Consider the following 23,361-nt stretch of genomic DNA (forward strand, 5'->3'; position numbering starts at 1 on the left):
ATGGGGATTTAAGTGAAGAAGTTTATATGTAACCTCCTCCTGGTCTCTCTGTTGAATCAAATAAGGTTTGTTACCTTCGGCGTGCTCTTTATGGCCTTAAACAAGCTCCACGAGCTTGGTTTGCCAAATTCAGCTCTACCATCTCTCGCTTAGGTTACATGGCCAGTCATTATGATTCTGCCTTATTTCTTCATCGCACTGACAAAGGCACTATTTTACTTCTCCTGTATGTGGATAATATGATCATAACTGGTGATGACCTCAGTGGCATTCAAGAACTCAAGGATTTTCTCAGTCAGCAGTTTGAGATGAAAGATCTTGGCCATCTCAGCTGCTTCTTGGGTCTTGAAATCACTCATTCTACAGATGGACTTTATGTTACTCAAGCCAAGTATGCCTCTAAACACTTGGCTCGAGCTGGACTCACTGATAGCAAGACTGTTGACACTCCAGTTGAGCTTAATGCGCATCTGACTCCGTCAGGGGGGAAACCATTGTCTAATCCCTCTCTTTACAGACGCTTGGTTGGCAGCCTAGTTTATCTCACTGTCACTCGTCCAGACATTTCCTATGCTGTTCATCAGGTGAGTCAGTATCTATCTGCTCCACGATCGACTCACTATGCTGCTGTTCTGCGTATTCTTTGATACCTAAAGGGCACTCTCTTCCATGGTCTTTTCTACTCTGCTCAGTCTCCTCTTCTTCTCCGTGCATTTTCTGATGCTGATTGGGCAGGAGATCCCACTGATCGTAGGTCCACCACTGGTTATTGCTTTCTTCTTGGTTCTTCTTTGATTTCTTGGCGAAGCAAGAAACAAACTCATGTGGCCCGCTCCAGTACTGAAGCAGAATATCGTGCCCTTGCTGATACCACATCTGAGCTCCTTTGGCTACGGTGGCTTCTCAAAAATTTAGGTGTGTCCACATCCTCCGTTACACCTCTTTATTGTGACAACCAGAGTGCCATTCATATTGCTCACAATAATGTCTTCCATGAACGGACTAAACACATCGAGATCGATTGTCATTTTATTCGTTATCATCTTGTCCATGGTGCTCTCAAGCTGATCTCAGTTTCTTCTAAAGATCAACTTGCAGATATCTTCACCAAGTCACATCCTAAGGGACGTCTTTGCACTTTGGTTGACAACCTCAAGTTGGTCTCACATCCACATTGAGTTTAAGGGGGGCTATAAACGTGTATTAGGGTATGTGGGCTTTAGGCCCACCTTGTTTATTTGTATAACACACTTACTTGTACTGCACACTCTGCCTCCTATATAAAGGCACTTATGTATATTCTATTACTTAATGAAATACAATACAATTACTCTGTATTTCTAACAGTAAAGATTGAATCGCATATCTTTTATTCAACCATCAGAGATTTAAAAATGATAAAAAAAAAAATTATTATTAGAATTCAGAAGACATCACATGGCTCTTTTTTCTTTATTTTTATTTTTGTTTTCTTCAGCCCTTAGGTGTGATTGTGAATGTCTGAACACGTGCAAAGACATTTCACACCTCTTTCACTTTTCTTTCAGTTCCAGCGGCTTGTTTCTACCATGAACCTGGATATTTGTAAGATTTAAAACTTTTTATTTTTATTTTTATTTTTTATGTTTTATTTATTTTATTTTTTTATACAAAATAAAAATTATACTCTAGCCTAATCTAATAAGTGTATATGTATGTGAAACTTTCTTTTAGAAACTAGATTTCTGACCATCGTGCTAAGGGTGCGTGGTGGTGTAAGACTTAAAACTTAAAAAGACGTTAACGTATTAAGAATAGAAAAGAATAAATAGATGCGTGTTATCCATTGAGTAGTGGAGCGTGCATGAACTGGGACAAGAACTTTGAGATAGAGGGTGCGCATTCGAAGCAACTAATTAATTTTCTATTCTTTTATTTCATGCTCCTAATGCATGCAAAAGAAAGATGACATAGAAAATAAAAATAATACAAAAAAAAAATGATGATTTTGCTTTTTGAATAACCTTCAAATTTTCAATAAGAAAAAAAATTAGCCTATAAAAAAAAATAAAAAAACACAAATTAGAAATGAAAACTTAAAATGGAAAAGTCCATTCACATATATTTTAACAAAACGCATGAAGTTATTGTGCGCTTTATTAGTCAATTTTGAATATGCTATTGAATTTGACATTTCTTTCTTATTTGAGTTTTGCTCTTACTTTTCTAGTCCACAAATGTGGGTTAAGAATAATAATAGGTTCTGTTTTATTTTGGAGTCAAGATTAATGTTTGCTAATGCATGATTGAGTAAAGAACCATACAGTTGTTACTGGATGATTTGATATTAGATAGTTGATTTGGTGCAATTATGGAAATCAAAATGTCAGTCTCCCCTCCCTCCAGTAGGAATCTCATAGAAAAAGGTTTCTTACTCTTTTGGAAACGCAAAAATATAATCAAAATGTTACTGTCTACTTAATTTTTAATTGTAAAATCTGAAAATATTTATATTTGCAGTAATCATTAAGATGTTATAATTCTAGATATTGCTTTATGGTTAAAAGAATACGCCAACTTGCTTATCATTAGGCCGCTGGTGTAGCCCTCCAATGGCCATGATAAGTTACTACTTCCTTGCTTTCGTTAAGGTTGGACATAGGCCCAAGTTAGGCCATTAGGCCCATTACGCTGAAGCACATTTTTTTTTTTTCTAACATTACTTTTAGTTAATTTTTTTTACCCTTTGATTGAAATGCTCAGGCGTTCTATTTGGTAGAGAATATCTGACCAAAGTTTGAGAGGACCGGTCAATTAGACTTTTGTTATTTATTTTTAGCAAAAATATCAATTTGGTTCATACATTTTGGTAACAGTAAATTTGGTCTCTATTATTTTAAACTTGCGGTCAATTCAATTCTTACTGTTAATTCACTAGGGTCTAGGGACAAGAATTAATGGTAATAACCAAATTGACTGCAGTAGTTTCAAATTGTTCTAAAACAACGTTCTAGGCTTGGCTCTTTAGCTTCAAATACTGTTCTGATTAGAGTGCTTAGGGGCTTAGGGAGAAATGGTTCGAGCAGTGTAGTTAGTAGTATATTATAATTATCTCTAAAAAAAAGGGTTGGTGATAATTAGGTTAAGATTTTCTCTCTTTGTAGCACACAAAAATAACTCTCTAAAATATCTTCTGTGTCATGCTATAATATGACCTTTTATACGCTTGCATGTAGGGAACGAAAAACCAAGACAACATTGACTTAAACAAAACATGTCAGATTTAGCTTTCCTGTTTTTTGATCGATCAAGCCATATCAAGAATTTTCTTTTGATTGATTGAGTTGTGATTAAAATTTAAAAGGTTGTTGAAGACTCTTGTTTGATCAATTGAGAGTCAGGGCAGTCAAAATTTTTAAATTCTGTCTTCTTTGACATAAATCTTGAACATTACAACTTGAAATCTTAACTTTCCACTTTGTCACCAAAATTAGTGTGCCTTTTATTGCTTTTACTATTATTGTTTTAGAATTGGTGATTGATTACTGTGGTTGAATTACTTATTGGAATACACATAAATTATTCAATTAATACCAACTAATCCACTGCATAAATAATTTGGGGTCTAAGATTTTCCTAAAATGTTTTCCATGGTTTATATAAAATAAGTCAAAATGGTGAAAAGCATTTTCTATGAGAAGTGGGAGTGGTCTTCTACAATTTCCTTATGGCCTCCCCCATTCATTTCTTCTTGCTCCTAAAACCATCATTGTGACGTCCCAAATCCAATACCCGGATTTGTGACCATGACCGGCATGCTAATATCAATCTTAAACTTGATATTAACTAGAACCAACTAAACTTTTTACAAAAGCTTCCCGCTTTCTTTTGATTCTTGATTTTTTACTTCTTAATATAACTTTTCACTTGATATTCAGAGCATTTATATTGTACTTCAAGAATAACATAAGCCACCAGTCATTCAATTTCCATACTTTCACATAATACATCTCTTAATACTTTATGGTATACAATACTACAAAGCTAAACATCGAATTGCTAATTTGGGATCTCTACTTTTAAAGCTAAAACCAACTCCTTCCAAAACTCGACTAAGGCTTCCTCTGCTTCAAAATAAAACCTGTTAACTGAAAGAGTGGAAGTGGTGAGCTACACAGCTCAATAAGGGTAAGATATACAAGAATTTAATAAGAATGCATGTAAATCAAATCATTTCATTTTATAAATATTTAGATAGGAGAACATCTTTTCATGCATAGTATTTTATACTATTCATAATAATAACTTATACGTTCTTCATAGGAAAATAATTGTTCTCATTTTTCTTATTAGAATAATATTACCAAAATTTTTTGGATTGAACTTCTTTCATTTCTTACAAAGTCACCAAATATAATATTGATTATTTAAAATCATATACATACATACATATATATATATATATATATATATATTCTCATTACAAAATAATCATTTTAACTTAAATCAGATAATTGGTAACTTTGTTTTAAACTAGAAACATCTTAAAGAATAATAAAACTTTTCTTCATAAACTTCTTCTCGTAAAATATTATAATTTTCATAGTCATAAAACTTAACGTTTCATAAAGAACAGATATCTGATAACTTTTTAACATAAACTTGTACTTTCATCAAAAACTTTATCTTTATAGAACACTAAAACTTTTTCATCAGATTCTTTATCTTTAAAGCACAATAGAACTTCAGAAATTTTTATCTTTAAAGAACAACTTTTCTTTTCATCATAAAATTCCTTTCATGAGAGCTTTTAATTTTTCATAATGCATTTAAACAATTCATTCTCTCATGATCAATAAAATAACATAGCTGAAAATAACATATTGGCTAGTCCATATCTAATAAATTTGTACTTGGTGCATGTCCACGATAGAGAAGGCCTCATCACATTTGGGTGCCCTCATGTGCATGATATTGTCCTCTTTGGGAGGTCTGATGGCACATCCCTTTAAGGTTTTGTTCCTTCCCGCCGTCCGTACACTTTGGGGAGGACGTCTTGTACAGATTAGAGTTACGGGCATCCCTATTTTCTCCAACTTTAAATGGCCAAACAGATAATATTTTCTATGGAAAGCCAGTAATTTAACCCCTACTGGCCAAGTTCATATCACCAGAAGACATAACCCGAAAACATTTCATACTTATACTTCATTCTGAAATTCATAGTTTGCATAACATTTCACAATAATAACATTTCCACTATTTTCTTTAAATATCATGTTCATGGAATTAATAATAGCATCAATATGCTTAAATTTCATTCAATTATATATCAGAAAACTCTGAATTATGATTGTTCCTTTAATAACATTTCTACAAATTCCAATTTCTTTGAGTCGTCAGTCAACAATAGGTGCACTTATACCAACCCAAAGACCAAATCTTGGTTTTTGGTCTAAATGGGTGCAAATTGACCAAATGTGACTCGTTAGCTAATATTAGTTAATGAAAGATCCCAAAAGATTTTTGGTTATTTGACTAAAATGAGTGGTGTACGTACAAACATATCTTTCTTATGGAAGATAGTGAAAAGGTCTACAAATTTTGTGTGGAAATGAGGCGCAAAATCTCTGTGGTGAAAAAGTTTACCTTCACAAAAACCTCCACCCCGCCAGAAAGGATAAGCTCAGTTCCTCATGGCAAGTTAGGACCCTACAAACTGACTGCGTGCCCATTTGGTAGTGTGTTTTCAACCTGCACTTTTTCATAGTACAACTTTTTATAATTTCACTTTTTCTAGGTACAGTTTTTTCAAATAATCCTATTTTCAAAAAGCTGAAAAATAAGTTGTTCCACGTGTTTTGCTTAGATTCATCAACTGGATTTATACAATTCCGTTATTTATCAAAAAAAAAAAAAAAAAAAGGATTCATCAACTGGATTTGTTTGATGGAAGCGGATTGAGGTGGAGCCAAAACCCTCTTGGTTTGCCTAGTCCTACAATTCTTCTAGAGTTCTGGTATAACTATGCTGGATCTTTTTAAACATTCAAACCTCTTTGTTTAATATATCAATAACATTCAAACTATTTACCTTTTAGCTCTCATTCAGGGATGGGACATCAGATTGAATGGTTTCAATGGAATTTTATTGCCAATTCTTATATATATATATATATATTTTTTTCCTTTTGATATATTAGTTCCTTAACAGCATTAGGGTGTTTTTTTTTTCCACCAGTTGGTTACCTGAGCATGTTACATTACTGGCTCGTTTTGCCGGGGAGCCAACGCCTGTAAAATCTACAGTTACAAAAGCAGTTGCAGAGTTCCGGCGGACCCATGCAGATACATGGAATGTTCAGAAAAATTCATTTACTGAAGAGCAACTTGAGGTAGCTTTGCAGAAATATTACTTCTCCAAGAACTCTAGCCTTGTGTTAAAAAAAAAAAAAAACTTTAATTCTGTTTTCTGAAATTATTTTTCTTCTTGATTACTTGCAGGTTCTGGCTGATACATCCTCTTCATCTTCATATTTTGCTTGACCTACATTGTATTTCTAGTAAGAGCAAAGATATAGTTTGAACACAGATAGTTGAAATTATTAGCAAGAAATAATGCTTTTTTCTAGTATTTTATCATGATTTATGAAATGAGCTTTATTTACATGTCAATCATTATAAGTGCTGTAAGATGTTTATTTTTAATCCTTGAAGTAGGATTCCTGCCTTCTTCGCACTCCTGTTCTGTAACTTTTCTTAAACTATTGGGTTCATTAGATCATCAGATGGCAAATCCCATAAGACACAGTCTGAACTGAAAATGCTGGACCCATTTCTGATTCCTTTCCCACCCTCAGAATCCTCCCCATTTTCTTCCTCAAGTTTTTCATGCAACTGAACTTGCTGGTCCCCTGCTGTGCATGTGCTTCCTGTACACATACTCTGGCTCCATGGTGATCTGTCCCCGTCATTGCCAAAAGATGACGGGTCATACTGATATCCAGTCATAGATGCAGGTAAAGCACTGCAGGCCCCTGCGAAATTCGCAGATGTCGCTCCAGTACTGTCCCATGGCTTGTTTGATGGTAGCATCTCAGGTTCTTGGATAGCCCTTGATAGGCCAAGCTTGATCTTCTCAATGGTATCATCTTTTTCGTCTTGATTACTGTTAATATAAGTGGCAGTGGTGTTCCTTAGTGTTGCATTGGGTTGTTGGATCTGGAAGTCAATGCGCTTCTTAGTAAGGAGATGGAGCATTTCATCTTTGAAGCAGCCAAGGGCTGCTTCTGCAAGGTGAGCCACCTGTGGGGGTGCCAGTGTGGTTGCAATTTCAGCCATTAGGTGGGAGAAGGGCTTGTGGGTCACAGGATCAATTCCCATGCCTGACAGCTTCTTTTTCAGTTTGGTGTTCCAGTGATTTTTAACGTCATTGTCTGTGCGGCCAGGCAGCTGAGCTGCAATTAGTGACCATCTGGATGCCCATGTAGGAAATAATTACTTAGTACCCAAAATATTGAGACAAAAAAATAGGAATAGAACTGCTTGTTTAAACTAACAAAACGATGGACTTTGAGGATAAATATAAGTTAAAAATTGAGGTCAATTAGAATTAGACTATTAATCATTCATGACACACTTGGTGTTCTGTTTAATCTCTTATAGTGTTTGTTAGTTCGCAAAAGAATATTGATATTCCAGTTTGAGCAAAGAGCAACATGAAGTGGTGTACCTGTTACCAACAACAGAATGAAGCTTCACTATAGTTTGCTCTTCTGCATCAGAGAACTGGCCATGCTTAAGATCAGGACGCAGGTAATTAGTCCACCTAAGCCTGCAACTCTTGCCGCATCTTTGAAGACCTTTTATATGAAATATGGAAGTAGCCTTAGTTATTTTGTAAATACATTTATGTGAGAGAGAGAGAGAGAGAGAGCACAAACCAGCATTCTTGGGGATGAGGCGCCAGTTACGGGTGCCGTGTTGGGCAATGTAGGAAGAGAGCTTGTTGTCTTCTTCAGGAGTCCACTGTCCCCTTTTCACATTGTCCTTCTCACAACATGGAATCCTACCCATCTTTGGTATTTTTTTTTTTTTGTTTTTTACTCTCCTCCCTAATAAAAGCAAATGTGGGGTGCAAGAAATGTTTTTAATGCAATTAACGGAAAAAAGGAAGGCTAGAGTAAGAGACACAAGTAAAAGAGAATTCTCTACTGCCTCTCTCTACTTAAGCTCTTTTATAATCTTTAAAAAAAAAAAATATGTTTTCAAGAAAAAGAAAGGAGCTGAAATAATATTTTTGATTGGTTAGATATCTAATATGTGAGACCAAAGTAGGTTTTCTTATATATAGGAAATGGGGTTGCAATTGCATGGTGGTGTTAATTTGTGAAGGTAAAAAAGAGACATCAAAGGTGCATGATTTTATTAAAGAATTCAACGCTATTGTGCGTGTGAGAGATGGGCAGGTAGCTCACCCATAAGACACCCGGTCAACCCTTACTCTCTCTCTTGTTGACTCTCTAACTTTGTTTTGGGTTTATACAAAAAATAAAAAGAAGAAAAATATATTATTTTATTGGGTGGCTTTCTGCTTGACTCACACACAAATCCACCTTAAATGGTTGCACCGAGTCACGTACCCTTCGAAGGTTGCAAAAGCTTAGGTTGATGTTGCACGTGGGGTTCAGTGGGGCTCATTATGTGAACCCATATTTCATGTAACTAACACATTCCCTCAAGATTGGCTGGTGGCGGCTTAACTGTTATTTACCGTTATAGTGTCCGTACAAAACTGATTCACGTGTGGCCTTGCTGGATAGAATTGGCCCTATCTTATGATGAACACATCATTGTCCGGATGTTGAGGAGTTTGTATTCTTGTACATCAATTTTAATGCACTCTGTCTCACAACAAAGTGGTTTTCACCCAAAATGTCTATGACTACCATAGATGTTGAGAGTGTTTTCAGTTTTTTTTTTTTTGAACTAGTGTTTTCAGTTTTGGATCTAGATCACAGTGTCTCGTAAATTGCCAGTGCATAATTTTGGGCAAACTTGAAATTGTGTTAATGGTTTGACCCAAGAAAGGGGGGCAAATTATGCCCCAATTATCAACCCTGTTGATTGTTGAACCAACCCAATGTGTAGGTTCAATTGTTTGTCAGCCTATAAAAAATTTCGTTGTTTCTAAAATTGCTTGTGTGGTTACACGATTTTCCTGGCCCAACTAGTGTTGATTAGGCCCTGGCCCAAAGCGCAACCCACAATAATTATTTGTAGAGGATGGGTCAAAGAACTTGGCCTCAGTGAATTTGTTCGGTCTTATGCATGGGCAGTATGGTTTGCAAAAGGAAAATAGAAAAACACCAGAATGGATCTTTCTCAAGTCTGATTTTATTTCTTTTTTGTTCCTGATACAGTTCTCTCGTCCCCTTCTTTGAGGGACTCCACTACATTATATATTTTTCTTCTTTTCATCCCATCCTTACACCTGTTAATCATCCAAGCATCCACTCGAGCACCTGTCCCATCAGACGCCCTCATCAGACCCTTTGTGAGTTGCAGAGGCCAAGGCGGTATTGTTCAGGAGTCTTTTCCTCATTAATGCGGCCAAGAGGGTGGTTGGGGCGCAATTAATGTGGTGGTAGCCTTCCGTGAGATATTTTGAATTTAATTCGTTTTATATGTTGGGAAGACGAGCTGAAATGGCTGGGGCAAGTTTCTCGTTTGGGCTTCGCGATGTCCGAGGAGGAGTTACTCCTCGGACAGGTTTCCTTGACGCTATTGGGGTTGAATAGCGCTTCATATGAGGCTTTTCGTTGGACAGGACGCTTCTCGGACGGGCCTGAGCTTGGAATAGCCCATCATTTTTGGGTCGGGCCCACAATAGTCCCTCAAAACTCCGGTTTTTACCTCCCTCCGAGGGGAAAGGCGGGGTTTTGATGTTTGTGAGTGGAGGGAAATAAGGAGATCGTGGGGCGCGCGTGCGGACCGTTACTTTTGACGCGCTACAATTTACGAGACGTGGCCATTAACTTCTGGAGGCGTTATGTTCCCTTCATCCAACGGCTTGGCGTGGATCGAACGGCCATCGTTTCTTCCCGTATTTCTAGGCGGGGATGATCTTTTCTCTCTCCTCCCGGCTATATAAGACGCCAGAGGGGTTCAGTTCCTTCTTTCATCTGCATTTCGCAAACCTCAAAAGACTCCAGAGAACTCCATCGAATCCCAGAGATATACGAACACTTGCGTCCGTTACGCCGCCGTAGCCGTTCTTGTGAAGCGCTTCGTCCAAGAGAGATTCCAGGCATCCCCTTGAGCGTTTTGTGAAGGTACCAGTACATTTCGCCTTTCTCTCCGTTTCAATTCCCTCCTCGGACTCTACTTTTCTTTTCAGTCTTTACTTTCATTTCCTCAGTTTAGTTCAGATGGGTAGATTCGAAAAATTAGTAAAAACTCCTGCCGCTATGGAAGCCTTTAGGGCTAAATACCACATTCCCCCGAGGGTTGGGCTGCGGCACTGTCCTCTTGAAGGAATATTGACCGATAGAGTTGAGGGAGAAGTCGTTATCCCCATGATTGCTTTCATAGAGGGAGGGATGACACTTCCCATGCGTAGGATCACAAGGGAATACCTGTTCAACCATAGGTTGACGCCGTATCAGTGTGCCCCAAATATGTTCAAGATACTAGGCTGTGTAGATGTCTTAAACGAGCGGATGAATCTAGGCCTCACTTGGCACGATGTGGCTTATTTGTACGAATGTCACCGCCTCGGGGATGATGGGTATTATCTTAAATCCCGGAACGAGGACGTTAGGTTGATCTCTTGTCTTCCAGTTTCCAATAAGACCGTGAAGAATGACTTCCTCATTGCTTTTGGGGAGTGGTTCGACGGTATTCACTGTCCAACTCGGGCAGGAAACCCAGGTGCGGCGCTTTTAGGATTGATCCTTTTTGGGGAAAGGATTTAGTGTTGAGGGGTTATTTTTTCTTGCTTTCTTTGTAATTGGAAAATTTCATGATCTGACCTCACTTTTCTTGGTTTGTTTGCAGACAAAAATCACGTTGCTCCTCAGATAAGACTTGTGAACGTGCCAGCGCTGAACTATCTTCTCAAGTCGGAGATTTACGTTACCGGGGACGGACAGTTGCGTGCGGCCCATCTGGTTTTGGGCTATCAACCTCTGAGCAGCGCTTTCCAGGCAATCGGTCACGCTATAAGGGCTGGCAGCCCGAGGCTGGCCAGAATTGACGTGTCCCGGGACGGATTCCTAGCTGACCACGATTTGCCACCAGTTGTGTTGCCAGGTGTCAGAAATCCCTACTTAGCGGAGCAGTTACCTCCGGTAAACGAGCCTGGTGCTGCTGTTTTGGTTGAAGAAGAGGCTGAATCATCTCGTCTTTCCCTTGAAGAGGAGATAGATAAGTTTTACTTCGAGGAGGAAATTCAGCAAAACCCCTTGGTGGAGTCTTCTAATCCCGAAGTAGAGCAGGACCAACATTCCGCAGTTGGTGTTCCCTCAATCGTTATCTGCTCGGACGATACTTCAGACGAAGAGGTAGAGCCCATGGCAGGAAAGGGAAAGTCTCTAAAGGAGCTGATGTCCTCTCGGGGGAAAGGTCAGTCATCAAAGGTTCAGCCATCGAAGGGACCAAGTCCATCAAAGGTCAAAACCCTTCCCCCTTTGGTCCCCCAGGGCGTCTCGGACCCTGGCCTTAAGGTTAACCCGGACCTGAAGAAGAAGAGACCGGTTGACACCCCTGAGGAGGGTGAGATGGCTGTCCAGCCGACCAAACAGCAAAAGACTACGCGGGCGCCGAGGAGCAGAAGGGGTAACTCCTCGGAGAGCCGGGATAAGGAGAACCTTGCTGACGTTCGCACCTCCCCCCGTGTATGGAACCCCAAGCTGGAGCTGGATGGGGTTGCCATCTCCTACAATGCTTCGGTTCGAGAGTACAACTGAGGACGGGTAGGGTACATGGCGGATGCCTTGGAGCAACCCTTACTCCTTCCTCGGGACATGGAGGCCTATAGGCGATGCACTCAGCCCGAGCTCTTCCTATCCCTAAAAAGGGATCTCGCGTTGGTAAGTAGTCCTTTTACTGGTCTATTGATTTTCCCATTTTGTTAGATTTCTGTAACACTCTTGTTTCGTTCGCAGATTACCCAACAGGTGTTCGTGGCTGATGAGTTTTGCCGCGATAGCCGAAGTAGGGCTGAGGCTGAGACCCAGGCTCGGGCAGAGATGGAGAAAGCCTTGGGGTCTCTCAAGCACGACCATCTTAAACTCACGGACGACTTTAAGGTGTCGGAGAACCGGCGCAAGAGTGCAGAGGCTGGTTTAAAGAGTGCTGAGACCCAGGCGGAGGACCAGCGCAAAGAGCTGTACACGACGCAGCTCGACCTCACCACCGAGAGGCAGGTAGTGCGGGATCTCAGGACTGCCCTGCAAAAGGTAGAGGATGAGCTGAGGCTAGTAAAGGAGGAGGCCCAGCTGATCCGAGAGGCCACAGAGGCTGAGAAGAATGCTGCTCGCCAGCTCGGGGCCGAAGAGACGGAGGCCAGGCTGTCTGAGGAGATTCTTGAGGTATGCAGAGAGTACTGCGACATTTCATGGACTCATGCTCTCGACGCTGCGGGAGTTCCTGCGGATTCGGCCCTAAGACTGCCCGAGAGCATCTTCTATCCTCCGGAGATCCGAGCTAACCCTGATGAAGCCCAAGTCGCCTCGGAGCAAGACCTGGCGGTGCCTGATGCCGTCCTTGTGCCTGATGTGGCTAAGGATCCTGCCACAGACTCTACCATTGAGGTTCCTCCTCCTCAGCCCGAGCAGAAAGAAGATTCTCCCGCTAAGGCTTAGCCCCCTTTTTTTTTTTTTTTTTTTTTTAATGAGAGTTGTCTTGTTTTTTCATTCTTTTGTAAGGACCTCTCTTTTTTAATGTACTCGGAATATTAATATAAAATGTTCGTTTTGCTTACTAAGAATGTATGTCAATAGCGTTCTTTTTTTTTAAACATTTGCAACGAGGTAGATACAGGCAAACGGTCAAAATGAAAATGGGTTTTTGGGTTGCTCATTTGAGGGTCGCGATGGTGCTAGACTGTGCGCATGTATTAAAAGTGATTTCCTTTAAGTAATAATCTCCCAATCTATCACAAGTAATAATCTCCTCAAAGGTCTGTGGTCCGAGGAGCCAGGCAGGACTTAGGTTCCGCTTAAAACTATGAATTGTCATGAGTAATAATTTCCCCTAAAGTCTGTGGTCCGAGGAGCCATGCAGGACTTAGGTTCTGTTTAAAACTATGAGCTATCATGAGTAATAACTTCCCCAAAAGTCTGTGGTCCGAGGATCCATGCAGGACTTAGGTTCTGTTTAAAACTTATAAATAGTTGGCTTAAATAATAATTTCCCCCAAGTCTGTGGTCCGAGGAGCCATGCAGGACTTGGGTTCCGTTTAAAGCTTATAAACAATCGGCTTAAATATTAATTTCCCCCAAGTCTGTGGTCCGAGGAGCCATGCAGGACTTGAGTTCTGTTTAAAACTTGTAAATAATTGTAATGTAGACTGGTAAGCGGCAAATAGTCATAAAAGAAAACGTATGCTAAGCCATTCTTATTAATAATAATACCTCCTGAGGTTATTTACATTCCATGGTCGAGGTACAGCTTTTTCATCCAAATCTTCTAGGTAGTAGGCGCCTATTCCGGCCACGGATGTGACACGGTATGGTCCCTCCCAATTGGGCCCCAACTTGCCCCAAGAAGGGTTCTTTGCGCTGCCGAGAATCTTCCTCATCACGAGATCACCTGGACCCAGAGGCCGCAATTTGACGTTAGCATCATACCCTTGTCTTAACTTCTGGTGATAATAGGCCATGTGAATCGTGGCCTTTTCCCTTCTTTCCTTGGCTAGGTCCAGACTTCTTCCTAGCAACTCATCGTTATCACTTGGGGTAAACGAGCTAGACCTCAACGTAGGGAAATTGTTCTCGATCGGAAGCACAGCCTCGGCCCCGTAAGTCATTGAGAAGGGGGTCTCACCGGTTGAACGCCGCGGCGTTGTCCGATAGGTCCATAAGACGTGCGGTAGTTCTTCTACCCATCTCCCCTTTGACTCATCCAATCTTTTCTTCAATCCGTTCACTATGACCTTGTTTACGGCCTCGACTTGCCCATTTCCTTGGGGGTATGCGGGGGTGGAATATCGATTAATGATCCCAAACTCACGGTAATACTCCCTAAAATTCTTGCTGTCAAACTGAAGACCATTGTCGGAAATGAGTGTTCTCGGAGTTCCAAAGCGGGTGATAATGTTCTTCCAGATGAATTTCTGGGCGTCCACGTCCCTGATGTTGGCCAAAGGCTCAGCCTCCACCCATTTAGTGAAGTAATCGGTTCCGACTATTATGTATCGCTTGTTCCCCGCAGCCTTGGGGAAAGGTCCGACAATATCAAGACCCCATTGCGCGAACGGCCATGGACTGGGGAGTGGGTTGAGAACCCCTCCGGGTTGGTGGATATTTGGGGCGAATCTTTGGCACTGATCGCACTTCTTAGCGTATCCCTGGGCTTGTCTCTGCATGTTCGGCCACCAGTATCCTTGGGTGAGTGCCCTGTGCGCTAGCGATCTTCCTCCGGTGTGACTTCCACATACTCCCTCATGCAACTCTTCAAGAAGAGACTCGGACTCTTCTGGATGTACGCAGAGCAGGTACGGTCCAGAGTAGGAGCGCCGATAAAGTTTGCGGTCCTCTGATAGCCAAAAACGAGGAGCATTTCTACGTATCTTCTCGGCTTCTAGTCTTTCTTCCGGTAGGATCTCATCTTGGAGGAAATTCCTTAGGGGGTCCATCCAACTGGGGCTCTGTCTTATCTGATGGACTTGGGTCGGGTTTCCACTGATGGGACTGGCCTTAACTAGATCTTCGACTAGGATCACTCGTGGCAAATTACGTGCCGAGGACGTGGCAAGAGTGGCCAGCGAGTCTGCATGAGTGTTTACGCTCCTGGAGATGTGCGTTAAACTGAAGGATTCAAAGCTCTCCTGTAGCCGTTTGACTTGTCCCAGATACTCTTGCATCCTAGTATCTCGAGCTTCCAGCTCTCCCATCACTTGTCCGACCACTAATCTGGAGTCCGAGAAGGCTTCTATTACTCTTCCACCCAAACTTTGAACCATTGCCATTCCTTGAAGTAAGGCTTCGTATTCGGCTTCATTGTTCGTAGCCGAGAATCCGAGTCTGGGACTCGGCAGGTCGTGTTTGTTGGGAGTTAGCTTGGTGAGGATCGTCCTGGTGTGGATCTAGTTCTTCCATGCTCGACTGTTGCACTAGCTGATGCCCTAGCTCTCCCCACAGACGGCGCCAATTGTGGTTACACGATTTTCCTGGCCCAACTAGTGTTGATTAGGCCCTGGCCCAAAGCGCAACCTACAATAATTATTTGTAGAGGATGGGTCAAAGAACTTGGCCTCAGTGAACTTGTTCGGTCTTATGCATGGGCAGTATGGTTTGCAAAAGGAAAATAGAAAAACACCAGAATGGATCTTTCTCAAGTCTGATTTTATTTCTTTTTTGTTCCTGATACAGTTCTCTCGTCCCCTTCTTTGAGGGACTCCACTACATTATATATTTTTCTTCTTTTCATCCCAGCCTTACACCTGTTAATCATCCAAGCATCCACTCGAGCACCTGTCCCATCAGACGTCTTCATCAGACCCTTTGTGAGTTGCAGAGGCCAAGGCGGTACTGTTCAGGAGTCTTTTCCTCATTAATGCGGCCAAGAGGGTGGTTGGGGCGCAATTAATGTGGTGGTAGCCTTCCGTGAGATATTTTGAATTTAATTCGTTTTATATGTTGGGAAGACGAGCTGAAATGGCTGGGGCAAGTTTCTTGTCTGGGCTTCGCGATGTCCGAGGAGGAGTTACTCCTCGGACAGGTTTCCTTGACGCTATTGGGGTTGAATAGCGCTTCATATGAGACTTTTCGTTGGACAGGACGCTTCTCGGACGGGCCTGAGCTTGGAATAGCCCATCATTTTTGGGCCGGGCCCCACAGCTTGCATTAAATTGGGCCATTTTTTTTTTTTTTGATCAATAAATTGGGCCATTACCTGCAAAGAGTCACTTCAACAAATTGAATAAAGAATAAGTTCTTCTAATTCATATATATTTAAAAACAACAATTTACAGTGTCATGTTCCCTATAATCCTGACAATGTATTAGGCTTCTCATTAAAACTTAGAGATGCCTACATCATAAACAATAATTAAGTCTGATATTTTTTGTACTTTCGTGAATCAATAACAATTTTTCTGCACAATTTTTGGGCCATCATCATCATTCTGCATAAAATCATTAGATATATTTATATCCTCCTTTTCCTTTATGAAAGGACTCAAGTGCAGTTTCTCAGCTCAATTCTGCAGTTATAAGTCCTTCAATTGAACCAATCAAGGAAAATAATGCCACAAGCAAGCAAAACATGCTGAAAGTTCGAAGCAGGATCCACTTAGTTGTCCAAGCTTCAATATTCATCTGCTTAAAGTACATCTCCACTGGAAAATATATCGATAAGGGCCAGAAGTTCAAGCCTCCTATCACTCCCAAAACCTGGTTGAAGTAGGGAAACAACATTGCAACTGCAGTTGTCGACACAACATAAATGCTTCGGAAACACAACCTGAGAAGGTTTAATCTTATCGCTGGGAGCAATGGCAGTTTTAAAGTGTAGTTATCATTTACAAATCCACTGCTTGGAAACTTGTCAGCAGACCATCTTTCAACATTTGCAAACAATGGCTGACTGTAAACCTGCCAACATAAACACATGTAAAAGCATAATAAATAGATATAGACTAGCATTCTAGTACTAAAACTATGTTATACCAAAGCAATATTCTGTGTTGCCTATTTTATATATATAGTCCTGTGCTGCACTTTGCACTACTTCTAATGGTAAAGAAATAGCTACCATAATCTTGGCCACTGAGAGAAACATAACAAAGGTCTAGCAGAGATTTAAGATGCCAACAAGAACTGGAAGATTTAAGTATGATAAATTTAGCATATAATAGGGTTACCTGATATCCTCCAAGTAGATGAAGCACGATGCAAGCATTAGCAAAACCAATGAGCCAGTATGGTTCATAGAATCCAAACCCTGTCAAGAGGTTCCCTGGGGTATCATCCCCGAAGGCTGCATATCCAAAGCCTCCACAGCTGAGGTAGAAGAGGGTTGTAACTACACTTGCTATTGTTGAGGCCTTCTTCATGGTCTGTTTTTCTGGTGGAGGTGACTTCAAAGTATCCTTCATGTTTTACAAAATGCATCATTTATATCAACCTCTTTAACTCTTTCAAGCACCTGTATCGTTAAATATGTAGACCTAAAGGGTATCAAACCTGTATCTCAATCACAATGAGAGAGTATGGAAAGGCAAATGCAATGTCTCCAGTAGCTTGAGCTACCAACCATATTTTATCTGCTGCACTAGAAGTTGAAATTCCTCCAATGCTGCCCTTAACATATCCATCTCCTGCAATATTTATGACAAGAAAATTATTAGCTTTTGGAAGAAAAGTTAAAATACAGAAAGAAGGAAGAAAAAAAAAAAAAAATCACCACTAACGTAATAAGTTTATAATCTCTTGAAATTTTCTTTTTTCTTTGGGAAAAATACAGAAAACTCCTTTGTAGTTTGCTTGTAAAACACGGAACCCCCTTGAGGTTTGAGTGGTATTATTTTGTGTAAACCGTTAATTGTATAACACTTCTAATTCCCTTGGGGTTTTTGATTTTAATACTAAACCCTCTTGTGATATTGTTTTATGTGAAAATGTAATTCTAAAAATGGACACATATTATCACATGAGCAGTTCATCATTTATTTTTACGGATATTTAATGGTTTACACATGAAACAATACCACGGGGACTTAAGTGTCACACTCAAAACTTTGAGAGTGTTATGTGTTTTACAAAGAAACCACATGGGGTTTTGTGTACTTTTACCATTTTCTTTTTCAATGTATAAGCCTATGGCTTGAGCTAGCATACCTACAACTTTTGCGAAGCCAAGTCCCAATCCAATGAAAGAATAAGTGAAGGACATGATTGCAGCAAGAATAGATAGCCAGTCTATATTGTGAAAGTCTGGTGTCTGAGATAGTACAATTTGGACAACTCCAAAAAGTAACATATAAGAGGTATCTCCAAAACTACATGCGGCCTCGTGCCCTTCTTTGTCGTAACAGTTTGATTTCTGGATTGCTCTGCATCCATAGGGAGAAAAAATAGTGCTGAATGGAAAATGTTTGACCATGTAAAATCATAGAAGTGCCAATTCTGTTATTTTTTGGTGACACTAACAACAATACTAATACAAAACCAATATTTTTTGTTTTCCCTATATAGTCCCCTCTAGAATTTAATTGACCCAAATTACAAAATTTGGCAACAAAAACTCTTATAATGCATCTCTAAAATAATAAATGGCAACAATTCTTGAAAAGCTGAAGTTGAAACCAAAATCACTCCACTATAGAATCATGTTGGTGGTGAGACGAGGAGCATATAACAAACCTCATGCTGATAGCAGATGTAATTGTATAGGCAATGCCTGTCCCAAATAAGCTGAAGTGCACAAAGAAGCCACACACCCATGCATTCCTTTTTCCTGCAATCCATTATAAGCATTAGCTATAATCCAACTTAGTTATTTTACATCAAATGAAGAAAGAAAACCTGTTTTTTTTTTTCTGAAAAGATGATTAGGCATTTTCTTCAAAATAAGCTGATGGTCTACCACGTAAGTTTACTAAAGTTATAATAAATTGCTACTTAGCGTTTGGTTCTTTATTAAGACAGCCCCACAACCTTTACCATCTATGAAAAGGTCAATATCACACTTACTAGTTATTAGGAAATGACTTGCATGACACAATCAAACTAGTGACAGCCTGATATAAACACACACACACCACACCATAGGACCCACTACATGAGACTTGAACATAATGATTTCACAAAGTTAATGGCTCCTAGATTTTTCTTTGTTGAAGAGATCCACACGTTTTTGCATTATATTATAATCAAGCCCCTCTTTCTTTTTTCAACTTTTATATATATATATATATATACACACACGCGTTTTCTTTTTTATGCACAACTAACATTGAATTCGGTCGGTGAGGTATCTAAATGACATATTTTGTACAATAGAATAGACAGCATAATTCAAATCCTCTTAGAAGGGTAGATGGACTCCCTCCATTCCCTAACAACACAATCTTGAATTCTTGCTTTCAATTTTTCTGTTGGTTAGTTGTACCCTCTCTATTCGTCCAACTTCTCTTCAAATATTGGCACAAAGAAACATGAATCACTTATTTTCTGTTGTGCTCTTAATGATCCAATGAATATCTTGTCATATAAAAAAAAAAAAGTTGTGGCTTCCATATGAAAATTCCGACTCAAACTATCTTAAATGATGTTATTTACTTATATAAGATATTTGGTTAAAGCTAATTAACTAATGAATCTTTTACTTTATCAGAAAAAAAAATGTCATTTGATGGGTATTACTATTATCAAATTCAATCATGGGAAATCAAAAGTAAAGTAGCTAGCTGCTTATGTTACCTAAATTCATGTCAACAGCTTCAACATAGGACCGATTTCTACCGGGACCATATTCAGGATCAGGAGATCGATAGCAGTTGCAGAGAAGGAATGTAGCAACAACAGTGACTGCCGCAAAGAATAACATGGCCAAAGGACCTGCAATCCACCCAAGCTGTGCCATACTCCATGCTAGTGATAGCGCTCCTGATCCTATCACCGCAGTTATTATATGTGCTATTGCTGTCCATAGATTCCCTTCAAAATTCAAATATTCAATATTAAAAAAAAAAAAAAAATCACCCTTCAAGCAAAAAATGAACTTTAATATTGAAAAAAATATAATACTCCTAATAATGAAGAAAAATAACTCATTCTATTAGAATACTGGAAAATAATGCAACTATGCACCCATACTTTATTCTAATTGTTTAGAGAATATGGCAAGTAAGAGCATTCGCAGCAGTGGTGCTATATAGGTATAATTGTATTTTTTAAACTCTTTATCACAAAAATACCATGCAGCAGTGGAGCTAAATTTAAAAGATTTAGCTCCTCAGCTACAGTACACATCTAAAGATAGATGTGCACTGTAGTTCACAGGTAAAAAAAAAAAAAAAAAAAAAAAAAAACTTTTTTATTACAATTCTCTCTTCTCTCCAATTAAATATACATTTCCTATTCTCTCTCTCTCTCTCTCCGGCTTCTCTCTTTCTTCTTTCTTCCTCAATTTTTTTTCTTTCTTCCTTAATTTTTTTTTTCTCTCTATCTCGCCGGCCAGCTCCCTCATCTCCCTCAGCTCGCCGGCCAACTCCCTCATCGCCGATCTGTTCTGCCGAGCCAACTCGCCGACCCACCCCAAGCCCCATCGCCCACATTGATTCTGACGACGATTCCGACGAGGAAGCCCCCGAAGCCGCAAACATTGAAACTCCAATAAAGACAACTCCTCCATTCGCACCTTCACCACAGCTCGCCTCGACGCCGCCAACGCGGGTGGAGGCTCCAGTTCGACTCAGCTCGAAACACGAAGATCAAGACAGAGAATTTGAGCTCCTCCGCCACGGTTAAGATCAAGAATCTGGGTCCCACAGCTCAGGTCGGGAGCTCGGTGCCTGGAATCGTTGTTTAGAAGTGATTGATTCAATGAATTGAGAATAGAAATGGTGTTTGTGGAATTTGTGAATGTGGTTGTGGTTTTGTTTTTGTTTGTTTTGTTTTGTTTTTTTTTTTTCTATGTTTTGTTGTGGTTGCCAAAGTAGAATGGTGGTTGTGGCTGGTGGTGGTGGTGGTTGTGGGTGTGACTGATGGTAGAGGTGGTTGTGGATGGTGCTGTGGAGGTTTTTTTTTGTAGTGGAATATATTATTTTATTTTAGTGGTTATATTATTTTATTGGGATGTTTATATTATTTTATTGGGTTTTATTGGGTTGAAAGTTAAAATAGATCCACTGTTGCAGCATGTGTGGATGTAAAATAGATAAAATGACTTTTTGTGTAGCTAAAAAGTTAAAAATATAGATCCACTGCTGTGGACGCTCTAAGATACAACAACATCGATGAAGCCTTACTCCCAAAATTTAGGGGTTGGGATTGGCTATAGATCCTCAATAGACTAGGTCAGAGTCGGTCACATCTAGTTAAGATGCAACAGAGGTGCCTAGTTTTTGTGAAATTTGTGCCCATCTTATTCTCAATTTCTCTTATTCAATGGAACATGAAAACTACGTTGGCACATAAGAAACTGTACAGGAAAAAAAAAAAAAAAAAAAAAAAAGAATTTGCAACTCCTGGGAATTCTGATAAATCCTAAAAAGCAGAAAACAGAGAAGTTAAGGCCCTTGAACCTTTATTCTTTCAAAACTATTTCTAATCACCACCATAGAAAATAAAACAAATCAAAGAAGGGTGAACTGAAAAGTGAAAGCAAACCAGTTCTCTTGAGAGGACGCTCAGCTGCGTTAGTTTGCAACAAAGGGGTCTGAATCTGATTATCTGTATCTTCTTCTCCCATGGCCTTTAAACAACAAATGCTCACTTTTGTGAGGAACCCACCTGAAAAGCAATTTCATTTATAGCTGAAATTTGGAAAGATGATAAAACTGCCAGAGTGATAGATTATGTGGGAAGCAAAGAAAAAAAAAAAAGAAAGAAAGTCAAATTACAGTTTCGTGTTCTAAAGAGCGTACAACTTTCTAATGTACTTTCTGGGAGATTATTCTAAGGTAGTGTCAAACGGTCAATAATTGTAATGTATAATGTTAACTTGGCCACCCGAAACCTGGCATTAACTGATTTCAATCAGAACAGACTGAAACAGTTTTCTAAAAGATAAAAAAAAATGTAAAAAACCAGACATGACTAAGCCTAACTACCTTTCTTCCATGAACCCACATAGGTATGCATCTAATTTTTATTATTATTTTATCCTTGCTCGTATCAGAAAAAAGATTAAAAAATAAAAAAAAATCAAAGTATATGTTTTTTTATTTTATTTTATTTATTCTGTTAAATAAGAGAACAAATTTGAAATGACTAACTTAAAATGGAGAAACCATTCACGTAAGGGAAATTTTTAGTTTACATTATATTAATAATGTAAGTTTTACACCTTATAAGAGCATTTGTAGCAGATGTTCCAAAAATTATGCCATTTTACCACATCAAATGCATACTTTATTATTTTACCACATCATTTTACAACATCCCATTTATCAGATGTTTTATAATTCAATTCTATACATTAAAATAATATTTACTACACATTAAAATAATATTTACTACATATCAACACAATAAACAAACAACAAACAAAATACCACATCTCTTCCGTACCGTGGCAAATTTGCCACGGTACTGTTCAATGTTGCAAAAAAAAAAAAAAATTTACCACATCTACTAAATGGGCTAAAATTGGGTTTGGTGTGGGATATGTGCCAAATATTTAGCATTTGGCACATATCCCACATCTAGTGTGGGTGCTCTAAACTATACAAATGTGTATAATTTTGGACATATTTGTAAAAAGTATACTAGCCTCTGAGCACACGTGTGCTCAGAGGCTCTTCTATTTTTTGAGTAAGAATTAATTTAGAACATTTATTATAATTTGAGATTACTACATTTTCCAATAAAAAAAAAACCTAGGAGTGTGATAAAAAATTATTTCACTTACAAACGCATAATACTCATCATACTCCTAATTTTTTTTTGTGAGTGAAAAATATAGTAATTCCAAATTATAATTGATGCAAATTATTAACTTTCAAGTTTTTAAACGTGTGTATAGACGTCTAGATGTAAGGATTTTTTTTTTTTGGGGGGGGGGGGGGGGGAATACAAGTAGTTGTGTTTGTGAACAGTTAAGTCTTTAAGTTTTATAAAATTAATAAATGCCTATAAAACCAAAGTAATGGTAAGTATACATTGTAAACGAAATTAATAGCAATAAGATTTTGTTGTCTAAAAACTGAAGGTTGTACATAGAAAAATCACCAAACCTTTCAATCTCAAACAAATTCATTTTCTCTAAAACATGAAATTTTCGATTTGGGAATATGTAATACATGACACACATAACAAAAAACAAAATGCATATACTTGAAATCAAAGCCAGCAACAAAATGAAAGTTCAAACAAAAAACACAAACACACGCTCACAAAATCTCTAAATTAAAACCCATACCTCCAAACACTCAACTCAGCAATTAACCCTCTCGGCTGGAACTCAAATTCTACTCTCATAATTGTACAAT

General features: G+C 39.0%; 3 protein-coding genes across 5 annotated transcripts in view; 1 reads left to right on the forward strand and 2 right to left on the reverse strand.

Moving 5' to 3' along the window:
- Positions 1 to 6,765, forward strand: part of LOC126694102 (proteasome activator subunit 4-like) — a 44,646-nt gene extending 37,881 nt beyond the window's left edge. The window contains exons 34-35 of one of the 2 annotated variants that reach the window (XM_050390164.1): positions 6,220 to 6,373; positions 6,483 to 6,765. In XM_050390164.1, coding sequence (XP_050246121.1) covers positions 6,220 to 6,373; positions 6,483 to 6,524 — 196 coding nt within the window. In that variant the 3' untranslated portion in view covers positions 6,525 to 6,765. The remainder of the gene's footprint in view (positions 1 to 6,219; positions 6,374 to 6,482) is intronic. The other variant, XM_050390163.1, reaches the window with a different exon arrangement.
- LOC126694103 (probable amino acid permease 7) overlaps positions 1 to 21,916 on the reverse strand; it is a 36,806-nt gene extending 14,890 nt beyond the window's left edge. Inside the window, exons 1-7 of one of the 2 annotated variants that reach the window (XM_050390168.1) lie at positions 21,539 to 21,916; positions 19,628 to 19,864; positions 18,569 to 18,662; positions 18,044 to 18,258; positions 17,390 to 17,523; positions 17,068 to 17,295; positions 16,126 to 16,798 (exon numbers count right to left, since the gene is read on the reverse strand). In XM_050390168.1, coding sequence (XP_050246125.1) covers positions 16,397 to 16,798; positions 17,068 to 17,295; positions 17,390 to 17,523; positions 18,044 to 18,258; positions 18,569 to 18,662; positions 19,628 to 19,864; positions 21,539 to 21,620 — 1,392 coding nt within the window. In that variant the 5' untranslated portion in view covers positions 21,621 to 21,916 and the 3' untranslated portion in view covers positions 16,126 to 16,396. Of the gene's footprint in view, positions 1 to 16,125; positions 16,799 to 17,067; positions 17,296 to 17,389; positions 17,524 to 18,043; positions 18,259 to 18,568; positions 18,663 to 19,627; positions 19,865 to 21,538 lie in introns of those variants that run through there. The other variant, XM_050390167.1, reaches the window with a different exon arrangement.
- On the reverse strand, positions 6,738 to 8,054 carry LOC126694104 (transcription factor MYB80-like). The gene is made up of 3 exons (XM_050390170.1): positions 7,922 to 8,054; positions 7,711 to 7,840; positions 6,738 to 7,452 (listed from the first exon to the last, which is right to left on the reverse strand). The coding sequence occupies exons 1-3, from the start codon at positions 8,052 to 8,054 to the stop codon at positions 6,738 to 6,740; spliced, it is 978 nt and encodes a 325-aa protein (XP_050246127.1).
- Positions 21,917 to 23,361: the final 1,445 nt, after the last annotated feature.

Source organism: Quercus robur, chromosome 8 (genome assembly GCF_932294415.1).
Source record: "Quercus robur chromosome 8, dhQueRobu3.1, whole genome shotgun sequence".
Lineage (NCBI taxonomy): Eukaryota > Viridiplantae > Streptophyta > Magnoliopsida > Fagales > Fagaceae > Quercus > Quercus robur.